This window comes from Anthonomus grandis, chromosome 8 (assembly GCF_022605725.1).
Source record: "Anthonomus grandis grandis chromosome 8, icAntGran1.3, whole genome shotgun sequence".
In the NCBI taxonomy this organism is placed as follows: domain Eukaryota; kingdom Metazoa; phylum Arthropoda; class Insecta; order Coleoptera; family Curculionidae; genus Anthonomus; species Anthonomus grandis.
Genome location: NC_065553.1, coordinates 11515737 through 11531853, shown reverse-complemented (window position 1 = coordinate 11531853; position 16117 = coordinate 11515737). Strand labels below are relative to the sequence as shown.

The following is a 16117-nucleotide window of genomic DNA, read 5'->3' as shown; positions in this document are numbered from 1 at the left end:
ATTAATGATGGTACGAGAAATTTTAACGGTATAATTTGATAGTACACTAGATGATTATTGAGCTAATGGCTGTCTTTATAACAAGCCATTTTTATGACAAATTGTAGGTTTCGACCATTTGACAATGATTTTAAATACTAGCAGGTCAAGACAAAACGTATAGCGGAAATTGCAAGTTCACCGGACACTACCAGCTGTAGCATGCAGAAATGAAAGAGGTTAAACCATTAAATCAAAATTAACGCGACCGAAACGTAATTATAAAGAATCATACCGCTGGTGTACCGTTAAACAAGCAGCTAACGCAAGAATTTGCACTCCATGTTATTATTTACTCTTGGCATTTGAAATATGCTTCCACTAACAAAGTAATGTTAGGTAATTACTAGCTACACCGTGTGCTCTTTTGTTGTTTCTTATTGGCTTACATTAAGTATTTAAGAAGAGAAGAAATTATAAATTTAACACATGAAAACACATCAGTTTTTAACAAATAGAAAAAAGACTTACCGCTTGTTGCTGCAACATGGCAGCCTGCTGCTTAGCCATCATAGACTGCTGGTCCTGTCCACCAAATTGACTCATAGGGTCAAACGGAGGCGGCGGCATCATCAAAGGTACTAGTGGTGGCTGCAAGTTCATCGCAGCCAAAGCGTTAAGTCCCAAAGGTAATCCCATGCCCATCATTTGCATCACGGGATTAAACTGCTGCAGTTGTTGCAATTGCATTACGTTTAAAGCTGCCTGCATTTCTGACATTTGCTGAGCTAAAGCCATAGGATTCTGAGCCATCGTTTGTGCCAGCATTGCTTGGATGTTTGCAGGAAGAGATTCAGTCGAGCTGGCAGGAGTCGTGCTACTTGTTGGGGTGCTTGGAGCAGTAGAAGTTGGCTCCGTTGGATTTTGTAGGTTAAGTTTAACATGGAGACCTTCTTTGCTTTCGTCTGCATCTTTTTCTGGAGTGGCAACTTCAGTAGTGGGACTAGTGCGATCGCTTGCGCTTGTTGGAGTTGTAATTTGTGGAGCTGCGTTTGTGGTGGAACTTGTTGCAGCAGTAACGACGACGGTTTTCTTTTCGATTTCATTTTTCAATTGCTGAGCATATTTTTCAAGATATTCAAGGGGCACTAGGTCCTTGTGCACTTCTTCACAATGACTTTTAAGCACCCACACACTGGAAAACTCTTTGTTGCACGTTTGACAAGTCGATTTACTCACTTCAGGTAAACTACTCACTTCTTCGTCTTTTTCATCACAATTTTGTTTTTCAGGTTCTTCATATTTTTCCTCCTTCAGTTCAGGGATTTCACATACCTCTTGTTGCGGCTCCGGCACATCTTCTTCGGCACAAACCTCCTCTTTGCTCTCTCTCATTTTTAATTCTGCTTCGGCTTTTTCTTTTTCAGCTTGTCGTTGTCTTCTTTGATGGCTTTCGTTATATTGCATCACCAAATCGAAACCGTAACCCTCAAGCAAATGCTTATAAATCGGAGAACCTTTTTTCCCAGTCATTGCTTTGGATTCTTCTGAAATTTCGTCATTGTTACCCGCGTGTAATACGGCCATAGGCGTCGCGAACAAACAGTACACCTGGTGAGCAGCTAACTGATCTTGCGTCGCGAAAGATGAACCGCACTTTAGACAGTTCATCCCTTGACTACCTGGCATACCTGATGGGCTCGGCGGGGTGGGGCAGGGTTGTTTGATCGCCTCCCCACCACTCGGTGTCGGAGAGGGTTGTTTCGGAGACTGTATGACGTCGGGCTGCTCGATAAGAGGCCTGGACAGGTCAATCTGCCCCGACATTGCCAAATCTTGCAGTTTACTGGCCCTCGTTTGATGTAAGACGCTTCGCATGTGTATGTCTAGCGTGCTGCCCTGGGTATATGCAACCTTGCAGATATTACAGCGATATTTTTTCTTATCATCATCTTCGCTTGCAGTGCTTTTAGGTGTCATAGAGAGATTCTGGGCTTGAGTTGTACCAATTATTGGTGAAACTGGCGAGTTATTATTATTATTGGCCTGTTCTTGCATGGCTCGTTTTAACTTGTGTAGATGGCTTACAGAGTTATAGTGCACCAGCAAAATATTCTTTTGCGTAAAGCTTTCTTTACATACATCGCATTTGTATGGTCTGTTAGGGTCAAGGTACTTTTCCATAGGATAAGTGAGTTTTTCGCCTTTTCTGTGAAGCAAGGTCTTATTATGTGCGGTCAAGTAGCTTTGTCTAGTAAAGGCTACTCTACACCTATGGCACTTGTACTTTCTGTTTGGGTCATTATAACTATCTTCCGCCATTGCTTGGCTATTCAGATAATCTTCTAAAAATTGCTGATCTTTATAGACAATACTATCATCGGAATTTTCACCATCATTCTGGTTGCTTTCGTCTAAAGATTGACTAGTGCTCAGATCCTTAGTTTCATCACATTCTGTGTTGCTTTCATTTTCCTCTCGAAGACTTTCTTTCTTTAGCAGATCATTAGTATTACTGTCCAGTATTTGCCCCTGCAAACCCGCTAACAATAATGGGTTGTTCATTAAGCTTTGCTTGTAGGCATTTAATTCTTCATCAGTCAATTCAGAATGTACACTTTCTACATGTTTATGCAAAGCCACAAGAGACCTAAAGCTTCGTCCACACAACACACATTTTGTAGCATCTCTAATCATGTGATACTGTGAATGTAGCTGTAGTTTTTCTAAAGTTTTAAAAGCAAGAGAGCACTGATTGCAACGGTATTTGTAAACATGCTTCTCGCTCACAGACATGTTGGCAATAGAATTTCGAGCGTGTACTTCCTTGAAATGCATCTGTAATGTGTGTGCAGTGGGAAAGAACTGATTGCAACCCTTCTTCCAGCAAACATACCCTGGTCCACTCGGAGTTTGTTTCACTTCTAGCTGGTGCCCTGTTTCATTTTGGTGCAAACATAATTCATCAACATTTCTAAATGTTTTGAAGCAAATGCTGCAACGTTCGCTTTCATTTTCTGCAGTCTCATCACTATTAGGAGACAATAAGTCACGGTTCTCATCATTGTTGCTACCGTCACTTTTCTCCAATTTACTGGAGTCCTTGGAAGACACTGAGGTAGGAGATATTTGGTTCTGGACAGCTGGACCTGGGTTGATTGGAGTTGACGTTCTAGAAGTCTGATTTAACCAGTGGCTTTGATCGACAAGCATTAGAAGTCTCTGAAGACCTTCGCTGTTCACAGAATGTACTTGCATGACATGCCTTTCTAAAGTAGCTCTGTCTTTAAATAAATCTTGACATAATGGACAATGAATAGCGGACTGTTCTTGCTGTTGCAGACTGGGATGATTTGGACCATGTTGTGCTAAAACATGGGCTTGAATTCGCATTTCACTATCACTGGAATAGTCGCAATATGGGCACATATGACTTCCTGGATTGGAGTCTATATGATTTGTCTCTTCCATATCGGTTGGTTCAGATTTTACTTGGTTGGAATCTAGTTGTGAGAGATCTGAAGCAACGCTGTCACGTCGATCTGGAATAACAAAGAATTGCCTGAATTTCACTGGGGTTTTTAAAGTTCGAAGAAATGCTTACTAATTTTAAAAATCTCAGTTGAGTTTATTATTTATCTATAAACATTAGAGCAGTATAACTGTGCCCTTTTATTGTCTACAATTTATACAAATTGTAGAATATAAAAGGGCGCCTTAAATTATCTACAAATGATTCTTGTCCTAATTTTATGGAAATATGCAGAAACATGAAATAAAATCAGTTTACCTTTACTGTAAATTGGTTTGTAATCAATAAATTGTTACCTGGGGAAACAATGTGGATTTCTTTTTATTTATTCAGCTAAAAGGTACAATGCATTGTAAGGTTATTAATTTAATAACACCAATTTAGAGGTGAACCTTGAGGCCCTACAAATCAATATAAAATTTAATTTACAGAATTTCCTGGAATATAAAATATTAATATTTTCATAAATGAATTAAAGACAATATTGATTTTTGCATTTGAAATATTTGAGACTCAAGTGTATTGAAACAAACAATGCAGTGGATTAGTAGTATCATGCCTTACCACACCGGTCTTTTTAAGCAGAAAGAACACACCGGTCTCAGTTAACAAAAAGAGACAAAAAGAACAATGCCCTATTCAATTTCAAGACCCTAAGGGTGTCACACCGCCTTTTCGAAAAAGGTATAGGGTCTAATTACAGCTTTTAAAAATGCACGGTATTATATACCATGGTATTTAATAATTTTTTGTAATTTTTCTCTTAAAAATTAGGCACATGGCTGATGCCTTTCGATGAGGGAGATCGCCTAAAGGGTACCAATGCGGTCACGAATCCTACAAAAAATCGTTATTAGTGAATGTACTGTTATGGTGCATTTCGAAAGCAAAGTACTAATTTCAAAATTTTTGGAAAGGGTTCATGTTAGGTAATGACTAGATGGGAACAAAAAAGGGTTTTACCTGAGATTCGGTTCTGGTGCGTTTTTCTATTGTTTGCAAATTGTTGGGTACCAAAAAAAATCTTTTCATTTCTTTATGTTATGTGTCGCAGATTTAAATAAAAGTAATAAAATCTTGGAATAATAAAAAAATGTGTGAACGATCTTATGTTCGCTAATATTGTTGTTTTCGAATTTATTGTTCTTTTTTTTAAGAACTATTTACTAGCCCTTAATGACATCTAAATCAAGTGCATTGTAACATATAAACAGTATACAAAATACAAAACAAATGATAAAAAACTCGACGGTCTACCTCAGTCAACTAACCATAGTTAAAATAAATATAATTTATAAAGGAGTATAAAGAACAAATAAGATATCTAGACAAAACATTGACAACACCTAAAATATCTAATAAAACGAAGAGATACACAATTATAAAAATAGAAAAGACACTGTTTTCTCTATATCAAATGATGATGCAACCGCTACGTTTACACGTATATACATTATAACATAATTTTTAGGACCAACTTTGTAAGAAAAATATTAATTTGGTGTCCTATATTAAGCCAAACAACTTATCCTAAATAGCATTAATTTTTATCAAGAAAGTCATGATAGTATTTTTTATTTAAAGGCGTGTTTGTTAAAATATTTATCGATAATTTCTGCACTAAACCTGGAAAAATATTATTGAGTTTCTGTGTTTTTCAAATTAATTTTAACAAGAAGGAGTTTAAGGTTTTGTTTATTTTTTTTATACAAAAGGAATTGCGAATAAAATATATTTTATAGACTAATCAAAAATAAATTCATACATACAGTGTGACCCATTTATTTTCAATAAAAAGTTTATTTTTGATGCGATTTTGCTCGGGTTTTTTTTAATTGTTAGGTTCAGAAAAACTGCATCATTATAACAAAAAAAAATTCTACCATGCAAATTCCAAGGCCTACTAATGTCAGTTTTTAAGGGCCAAATTTTAAGAAACCATGCTAGGTATTTTTTTAGCAAAAAATTGTGCACACCACTGGATTCGGCATCTCCCAAGACGGCCTTATACCAAATTTCACCAAAAAATATTAAGTAATAACAATTTTATAACAAAAAATAAAAAGGGAAACTATGCATTTATTTACATTTAAAAATGTGTAGATAGCCATGAAAAAAACAAATTGAATAAAGATAATACAAGCAAATAACAATTCCAAACTAAATACAAATAAAATAAAAACAACAAACAAAAAAATTAAAAATTAACCGCTACTAAATTTTTGAAATTTCTACTAATCCACCATTGTTTTCTATGCATTTTACATTCCTTTTGCCTACATTTAAAATAACTTTACGGACTTGCTCTGGAGTAATTTCTGAACAAACCTGGATTATTCTGACTTCTAGATCTTCTAAATTTTGAGGTCTTAATTTGTACACTTTTTCTTTAAGTAAGCCCCAGAGAAAAAAATCGAGTGGCGTTAAGTCAGGGGATCTCGGTGGCCACTCAACGAAAGGACTGTTTCGTCCTATCCAACAGTTTTCAAAATGTTGATTTGACCAGTCTCTTACTAAACGAGCATTATGGACAGGACAACCATCTAATTGAAATTTCAAATTAAGGTGATATCTTAAGGGTAAATCTTCTAATGCGTTCGAAACTCATTCTCAAGAAAATTCAAAAATTCAATTGTATTCAAATTACCATTAAAGAAAAAAGGGCCAATAATTTTGTCGCTTAGTATTCCACGCCAAACGTTAATTTTTTGCGAATACTGTCTCCTTGCATTTATTATAAATTCTGGATTCTGCACGGACCAGTGGCGGCAATTTTGACTGGAGACTACGCCATTTGTGGTCTAGAAAGTTTCTGTTGTTTAAATATTCTCCCTGAAGCCAATAGCAAAACTCTAATCTTCTTGCCTGGTCACCATCCTCTAAGGTGTGCAAAAATGTTGGCTTAAATGCTTTTATGTAATTTTTTTGCAAACATCTTCTTATACTTTCTCTGGATATGTTAAGGACCAAACTAGCCGTTCTGATACTACTTCGAGGATTGCCGTTAAAATATTCCAAAATGTAATTTTCATTTCTTCTGAGCCCACGCCGTCCATTATGTCTATTTTTAAGTAGATTTTTCGAAACAGATCCTGTTTCATTGAAAATTTTATAAACACGTTGCACAGTACTTAGACTTACTGGTCTATCAGGATGCCTAATATTAAATTCTCTGGCAACTTCTCTCATCGAACGCGTGTTACCACCAACAAAACGAACAATTTCAATTTTTTCTCTTAAATTTAAATTTTCCATGATTACTAATACTATCTAAACATGTTCTATTACCACTTTTGACAGTAAGATGTAAAATGTGACAATTCATTATTTTTCAATATTTCAATAATTTTTAGAGACAATTTAGAAGTAAAGCGCATTTCTTTTTTTTATCATAAAATTGTTATTATTTAATATTTTTTGGTGAAATTTGGTATAAGGCCGTTTTGGGGGATGCCGAATTCAGTAGTGTGCACAATTTTTTGCTAAAAAAATGCCTAGCATGGTTTCTTAAAATTTGGCCCTTAAAAACTGACATTATTAGGCCTTGGAATTTGCATGGCAGAATTTTTTTTTATTATAATAATGCAGTTTTTCTGGACCTAACATTTAAAAAAACCCGGAGCAAAATCGCACCAAAAATAAACTTTTTATCAGGGTGACCCGAAAACAAATGGGTCACACTGTATTTCCATTTTTCAAAACGGTTAGTTAAATATTGAATGACGACAAAACTAGAGTTTATTTAAATCAAACTTGTATAACTTCTTTGTTAGTATTAAAATGATTAAGATGCTTTACTATTTTTAATGTTTACTGTTTTCCTATTTTATTATTTAAACATATTTTGAAAAATAGCAGTTGAAATTTGCAAAACTCGAGAAAATAATTAAGAGAACAAATAAGTATTATTGAATTTAGGAAAAAAACATATAAAAAAGTACATTTGCTTATAGGTGCTTATGTAAAATAGGTTGCTCATCATCTACATATTTTAACTTGTACTAGGTGGGTGGTTAAACGTAAAAGCTAAAAAATATAATTTAAAATGAATTAAAATATAATAGCTTATATATAAGAATATTTATTATAGTTTTAATTTATCCATCGATAATAAACGGGACATTACAAGCTGTTTAATTTAATAAGCGAAGTCGTGTACGTCCGCTGTTTTATATTATCTAGTAATTCTTGTATAGCTATAATATTTAATTAGGGTCTAAAAATGTGCTGAACACGTATAATTATTCAAATTTGTAATAGCAACCATAATTATCTCCGTATATGAGTCAAGTTTGAATGATATGTTTAATTACTTTTATGGTCTGAAATGACGAGATTGTCTTTCTTTGGACGCATTTAGTGTTTGATGCACTAATTTTTCCAGCATAAGAAATATTATCTCTCGTATAATCAAATACCTTTTTATGCCTCACGTACAATTAATTAAATATTTTATGATGTGCCTTATAAGGAAGCTTCAAAGAAAAAGTTCAAATCCATATTTACGCCATTAACAAATTCTTTAGAGTCATTAAATTTGCTATAAATCATCACAATTATTGCCAATAAGTAGCTAAAATTGGCCTGAAATATGATATAAAATTAATAAATTACTAAAATATGTGCATATATGATTAGGTTTATACTATTGTGCAATACAGGTAAGAATATTAAGCTGTAGCAATATAAATATTAGGTAGCTAAACGGTCATAATGTATCATGCATATATTTATCCTAAACAAGATTTAAAATCACATACAGCTCTTAAATAGACCTAAGAAAATTTTCTAAGTGTTTTTAAAATTATATTAAAGAAAATAATAAACTATTTTATGTAAATAAATACCTATTAAGCATAATGAGCGTATACCAGGTTTATGCCAAAGCAAACAATAAATCTAGTAAGTGAGATTAGATCTCGAACAAGGATTAAGCTGTCAGCGGGCGTTCACTTTGCTTGTTTTTTGTATTAAAACCGTTTTAATTTATCATAATTGATAAACATGTCGAAGTTTGCTTATTTAATGTTAATTTTAAATATTGTTATTGAACTTTTTAAGTACATTAAAGGTATTTCGAGAAAAATAATGAAATTATAATGACAAGATATACATTTTAATTTAAAGTAATTTTTCTTTAGAAAAATATTTTATAATATATCTGTTTTGCTTGTATAGTATAAAGTGTTTTAAAAAGTTTATTAATTTGTAAAGATGGCATATGATCCTATGTAAAAACAAAAAGAAGCTATGGGGAAATATTACTATTTTGTAAAAGAAGTATCCATAGGTACGTTTATGAACTATTTAAAAATTCTGAATGGACACAAAATCACAGTCAAGTTAAATATTTATTGAAATAATTGTAAAAAAAAAATTACTTGAACTGATTAAAAATTACTAAAAATATTTGATGAAATTAGTTCTATAAGAATTAATTTTTAACGTAATGTTACAAAAATATATTTTTTTTACTTTTCTGATTAAAAAAACATATACATATATAAAAAATTTAATTCCTAATCGTAATATTTACGATTAAACTGAAAAAATAAAAGAGTAATAAGAAAATTTTTCAAAAAATTAATGCAATTATTTTTCAAGATAATTTAACTACTTTTAAATTTATTCTGTTTTACATTATTCAATTTAATTTCAAAGAAAGGAAGCTAGCTAGCACGTTAAGTTAAATGGTAAAAAGATACATTTATAGCGATATTACGTAAAACGGAAACCAGAAAAAGTAAACGTGGTAGTAAACTGCCTTGAACACGTGTCTCTGCTTTTTAGCTTCTTCACCAAAAAATCAAAGAAAAAGAATAGGAAGAAAAATGAAAGAGATCAGGAACAGGACTGAACAACTAATTTGTGTAATCAGCTTTATTATCTCCTGTTTTGGAGAAAAAAATACAAAATCCACACTAAGTAAGCATAGGATAAGATATAAACTTAATCGGGTTAATATAATTTTTACTCGCTCCTGTTTGTGATTCCTTATGTGTTTTTTTTAAATTTTGTAAGTAAACTTACCCTTTTATTAATTAAGTTTTTTATCCATATGTGAGCAGTTTATGATTATAGTATTTGCATTTTGTTTTAGGAAACTATTAACATATTTTAAAGGCTTACCAAAAAAAATATCAAAATTATAAAGACAAGATAAAAGCTTTAATTTACAGCAATTTTTCATATGTGAAAAAATAAATTATACAATTTTGATTTCTACTCAACATTTTCTAAATATTTTTGTCAATACTCAAAAAATGCTATAAAGAAAGAATAATAAAAATGATTTTTGTTTGTTTTAAAATTAATTTTTTTAATATTTGTTAATGCTATTTACATGAAACGTAAAATTTCAGTGTTTTTTTTTTGAAAACTTTCCATATATTAAAAAAGATAATATTGTTATTATAAATATTCTTAAAATACAATAATTAATTATTCATTAAAGAGACCTTCACTTATAATATAATGAAATCTAATCTTAATCTTATAACATATAAATTGGCTTTTCTATTTATGATTTTAAAAACAGCTACTTATTAAACATTTTAGTTTTTATTAATTATATCCACTTGTAAATAAAAAAAAATTAGTTTTAAATGTAATCTATTTGACAAAACTATCCATATATAAGCACAGTATAATAAGTACAAAAAATATGAAAAATATGAAAAAAAAATCCTTTTAGCGTATATCAGCGTTTTATTGTTGTGTTATTGTGTTTCAAATATATGTAGTAAGATTTGCAGCATATAAGTTAACTTTTTTTAATACAATAAAATAGTATATTTTTTAACTATTTGCATTAATTCAGTAATATAATTTATTTTGTAAATTACATAAGTTTCACATGCATCTAAAACTTTATTTTTTGAGCCTAAAATCTAAAATGTTATTTACGCAAGAGAAAAATTGCTGCTTATTTTAATCCAGTTTCTTTGATTTATATATAAAATTTTACTACTCAGTACCAGTGTTTTCTAAACTATAATTATTATTATAGTTTATATTTATTATAATTAATTATTAACCTAATCAAAGTAATTTCCAGTATTTTTTTTATAAAAAACCTTAAATCTTATTTACAAATTAATAGATTTATGATTTTTAAACTTACTTTATATCTACATACAAGAAAATAAATAAAACACCTATTTTTATGTACATAACACGACTGCTTCTTCTCACTACGTACGACTAACCAATATCAAGACAAACAACATTTGAGTTATTTAAATTATTTTAAGAAACAATTATTGTTATTAAGTTAACCAGACATAGATAAACAATTTAAATTTTCAGGTTCTGTTTTCAGCGCAAAATATTACTAGTTATGAGAAATAAAGATTTATTTTTATTTAAAAAAAAGAAAATGTATTTAACCGGATATACGATATATATATATATATATATATTTCTTAGATATATATTTCTTTCTCATTGGCTTAGATCTTAATTTCAATATGGTAAAATTAAAAAAAATATATATTTTTTTCGATAAAATGGTTCAGTAGATTTTTTTTGCAACCATAGTAATTTTCCTATACACAATTTAATTTTTATATTTGTCATTCGTGTTTTAAAGCTTAAAAATTGTAAAAAAAAGTGTGACCTACTTTTTTTTTTGTAATAATTATTGTTTTATTATTTTATAGTAAATCTGATTTCCTGAGCTTATTCACTCGATGCACAAAATTCGCATAAAACAATAACATTTTTTGTGGTAACCCATAACTCCCAAATCTAATTACTTTTTAAAAAGTAGACATGGACGGCAATGACTAATATAGATATTAAAGTTTCATAGAAAATGGCGTCGCTTGCAGAAACTCCACTCTAATTTTCAGAAAAATACTTATAGAGATATAAAATTTATCAATTTTTTTTTCTTACCTAAAAATCCTAACCCTACGGTAACACCATGTAAATATTGAGTTTAAAAAATATATTTAAAAAGATTTACTTATTATATATATAGGTATTTCTTTTTATATGTCTTTCTTTTTCCAAGTGACTTTAAACATGAAAAAAAATCGTATCAACTGAGATTTTTAAAGCCATAATATTTTTAAAATTACCACTTACTAAGTTAGAAATATTAAATTCTTACCAGGGGATTGCCTATGTTGCTGATTCTGATCAATAGGTCCAGGCACCACATGAAACACCTCGCCGATTTCGGGAGATGTTTCCTTTCCCTCCGCCCGCCTTTGCAACTGATGCAACTGCTCCATATGTAAATGTTTCAACGACCGCACGTGCTGTAAAAGCGGTAACCGATTAGTCGCTGAAAACCCGCACAAAGAACAATGATACACTCTCGGTTGATTCGGTTGCAAACTGGAGCATCGGTCCTGCAAATGCTTCAACAAGGCAACTCCAGCGTCGTGTCTGCCCGCAGCTGAATGTAGCTGAAGTTTGTGTGCCGAATTCGTATAGTAGTCACAGGCGTTACACCTAATTTGAACACCCCCCGGTGCCGAGGCGTATTTTAGTTTCCACTCGTTACGTGGTCCACCCTCTTTCACGTGGTTAACGTGTTGCAGCCTTTGAAGGTGTTTATCAGTCTTGCAGTGAAGTTGGAAATTAGCTTTGAGATTCGTTTTGTATGTGCACAGTTTGCAGACGTAGTGGCCTGCGACTACAGCTAGGATCTCTTGCTCCCTCAGTCTAGTTCTGTCTAATGCTAAGTGTCTCCCCAGATCTTCTAGAGAGTCGGTTTGGAACACGTTGCAAACGCAACATTGATAAGTCTTTTCTGGATCAGGATCCGCTGGTTCTGGTGGTGGTTCCATGGTTTCGGGATTTAATCCCAAATCGGAATGAGCTGCCATCTCCGCAGGTCCTGCGTGTCCTGGAAGTTGACCTCCAGTCATCATCTGAATAAGTAAAGCTTGGTTATATGCCATGTCGGCGAGGGCAGCCTCTGGCTTATCGCCAAGCCCTGGGTACATCCCGTAAAGGCTCTCCATATGCTGCTGCGGGTGTTGTTGGTGATGCAGCGCGCTCAGCGTTTGCATATGTTTCACGTTCTGTTGTAAAACCAACATATTGTGCGTATGTTTTTCACTGGTCATGTGAATTCGCAAATTTCTCGCTACATTCGTTTCATAATTGCACACGTCACACCTAAAACTAGGCTTGGGTTTATGTCCTGAACTCACTGGGGAATGATGTAATGAGGGAGCCTTTGGTGACGCTTGTCTAGTTTCACCATTGGGACCTCCACCATTTTGTAACTCTTGCATATTATTCAAATGCTTATCAGATTGCATATGAATACTAAGATTGCCTTTGGTAGTTGTCGAATAGTTGCAGACTTCACACCTGTACGGTTTGTATCCGCATGTATATGTTTCTCCCCTCGCTAATCGAGGATGAGGCTGGCCTGCTATACAATATATACAGCTTGTTTCTGCTTCCGGATGCTTTTCCTTCATGTGAATCTCCAGAGTCTCCTGATATTTATAGTGCCAGTTACATTTTGGACACTTTAAAGTCTTACAGGAGTTTCGGCTATGCACATTAGCAAGCCCTGCAGGTCCCAATCTGCCGGAAGCCAAAATCATTTCGCATCGCTGACAATCTACTCCCGAGGGCCTGCCTTGAAGATGCTCTGGACAAACTCCTATCGTCGTTCCTGTCATAAAAGCAGGGGGGGAGGCAAAAGGAGGACTAGGTGACTTTCCAGGCGTTGATTGCACCTGCTGCGTCTGCTGCGGATGCTGAGGAGGTTGCATCGATTCAGTTCTGTTAGGTATTGAGGTTTGTTGTTGTATCAGCTGTTGCTCAGTATTGATTGGGTTACCCAAAGGTTCAAGGAGAGACACTATTGGTCGCTTCTCGGCTCCCACGCATTGCAAAATAGCGCCGCAGTCCTGCGCAAGCACTTCGCGTTCCGCGTCTTGGAGCGCCACCCCGTGTTCTGCGCTTGCGTGACTAGCGAACGACCGAGCGAACCCGAACGACAGCCGACACACGAAGCACATGAGGATTGGCTTAACGGGTAACGACGCAGGTCTGGGAGGTCTCGCGTCCCTTAAAGCCACCACCCGATAACTATGAACCGCCGGTAGCTCAGAAGGTCTCGTGGGCTGTCTGAGCATTCGTGATACGTACACAGCCTGTAGAGGGGGTCCATTTTCGGGAGCGGGTACGGGGGCTTCACAATCGCTTTCGGAATCCTCGATAATGTAAGCGGACCCGTCGGGATTGTAGACGATTTTACCGGCGAACTGCTCCACGTCCGAGGTGGAGGCGGCGGGGGAGGGAAGGCGAGTTGGGGGTGGTGGCGGTGAGGCCCCCGGTGCCGCTGGGGGTGGTGAGGCTTCTTGTTCGGGACTCATGGCGGCGTTTGGCCGCGTCGTCGGCTCAGGAGCCGCGGACGAATTTGGCATTGCGATGCATCACATGGCAGCCTGATTGACGCTCTAGAACAAAATATCGTATAAGTACGTTAATATATAAGTACGTTTATTATCCAAAACAAAGTTGTTGAAAAAGCCTAATTAAATTTGAATCAGTAAAATTTAAGACTAGTAGATATCAGAAAGCAAAATAGTGACAACAATTTTTATTTCAAATTACACATACATGTTTGGTAATTAGAATAAAACATCATTAAAAAACTCCTCGAATGTATAATATGCCTTGATAACTAGCAATCTTTTTAAATGCTTTTAAATTCTAGTTAAGAGCTAAGTGTTCTTATCCAAAGAGGAAAATGATTAAACATTTTTTTACCTATGTAAATAAACTTCTCACTTGCTCTGAATGTGGAATAGGCAACCGAAGGGTATATGTAAGATGAGTTCCAAATGAACCGCTTCCTACAATTTCCCATTTGTGCGTTTTGAAGATCATAGTTATTGTTCCAAGCATATATAAGTCACAAACAGTCAAGTTTCTATTTTGCACAAAAAGATGCCGAGAAAATGCACGATTTAGAACCAGTGAAAAAGAAAAATTTGCAACAGATATTTAAGTGATAGCTACTCGAATTTAACTCGAACTCAAATAACTTTAACTTAATCAAAACTGGTCTGCTTGAATTTAGCGTAAACCAATAGCTTCCAATGCTACTTTTTTATATAGTTAAGTAAGCCTAGTTTTATAAAAACATTTTTAAAATTTAAAAAAATTGAAAATGAAAAAGAATCTACAGTAAGTTTTCAAGAATGGAGAGAAAGATCAGTTTGTTTTTTTTTTAAATATCTCAAAAACTACTAAAGACAAAATTGCAATCCTATTCCTTTTTAATCCTTTTTTCCCTCTAACAATTTCCGACATCCGTATGTTTTAGATACGGCTCTAGTTTCATATATATACTTTCCACATAATTTTTTAAATATTCACATTATTCTTGTGGTTTATTGTGGCAATACAAATCAAACGACTCGTTTATTTTTATTTTTACAATAATAATAATTATTTTACATTGTTATGCTGAGCTGCTCTGAGGTAAGAATAATTTCAAGCCGCAAGAATGTTAATAGTGTATCTATAAAATCACTTGAGTGTGAAACTAAATTATCTTCATGCGGAATAGATTTCGTTTTGGTTCTTAATGAAAAAGTTTTTGTCAGTTACTTAGGCATGCGTTTACTCCAATTTGCTTTATTTAATAAATTTAAATTATGATACTTTGTATTAAAAATATCGAATATATATAATATTGTTATGGTTAATTTGATGAATTATAACAGCACCTATAGCTGTAATTTCTTATGTTTCTGTTTACAGCCACTTTTAATTATGATTGATGATGATTAAACGGTTTGAAAGTGCGACCGGATGACATCTTAATTATTTTTCTTAATTATTAGCAGGATGTTGAGTTTCTATTATTAGGGACAAGAAGGTGGAACATAACCATAAATATACAAAAGAAAAATGATTTTTTTGAAGGCTACGATCAGCCTCAAATTGTAAAAATGACTATATAAATATACAAATTATATGATTATGGTTGTCTCTACAGTGCAAATTGTTTTGGGAAATAATTTTGTTATTATTATTACATGCCATCGACAGTCTTAAACAAACAACGGACTAATAATTAAGGTACAAACGCAACATGTTATTTGTGAAACTGCTGTACTGTTGATCTTATTTTTTTTTGAAAAATAAAGTAAAAGTGGTTACCCAAAAGAGAGGACATTCAATTTAAATTTGAAAGAGGTCGAAATATCGTGCACCATCAGATAAAACAAAAGCTAATCGAAACAATGGCGGACAGGACAAAGCCGACGCTGTTTCGTTCGCACTTTTGCCTTTTGTTTAGCAAAACTGCTCCTTATCTCTACCGGGGCATCTTAAGTTTAATTTTGGATTCGTTTGTTTTTCTTATATTCCAGTTATTTTTATTTTCTTTTTGATATGGTGATTCTTTAAGCTGAAAATTTTGGATTTAACACCAAAAATAAAAACGCTCTCATTATATATATTTAACTAAGTTGTTTAACATGTAAAATAGGTTTTTTTTAAGGGACGACATTTTAATACAATCTCATCTTAAGACGCTTACATTCTCTAATACCCACCCGTTTAGCCATAGCAAGTTCTTCTTTTGCTTACGGTCTTTCTTCGGCAAAGACCAAA

The 16117-nt window shown here is 33.4% G+C and overlaps 1 protein-coding gene across 6 annotated transcripts in view; it reads right to left on the bottom strand.

Moving 5' to 3' along the window:
- Positions 1-16117, bottom strand: part of LOC126739158 (zinc finger homeobox protein 3) — a 234978-nt gene that overhangs the window by 79582 nt on the left and 139279 nt on the right. For all 6 annotated transcript variants that reach the window (XM_050444702.1, XM_050444703.1, XM_050444700.1 and 3 more), the window contains 2 exons: positions 11628-13947; positions 511-3521 (listed from right to left, as the gene is read on the bottom strand). In XM_050444702.1, coding sequence (XP_050300659.1) covers positions 511-3521; positions 11628-13914 — 5298 coding nt within the window. In that variant the 5' untranslated portion in view covers positions 13915-13947. The remainder of the gene's footprint in view (positions 1-510; positions 3522-11627; positions 13948-16117) is intronic.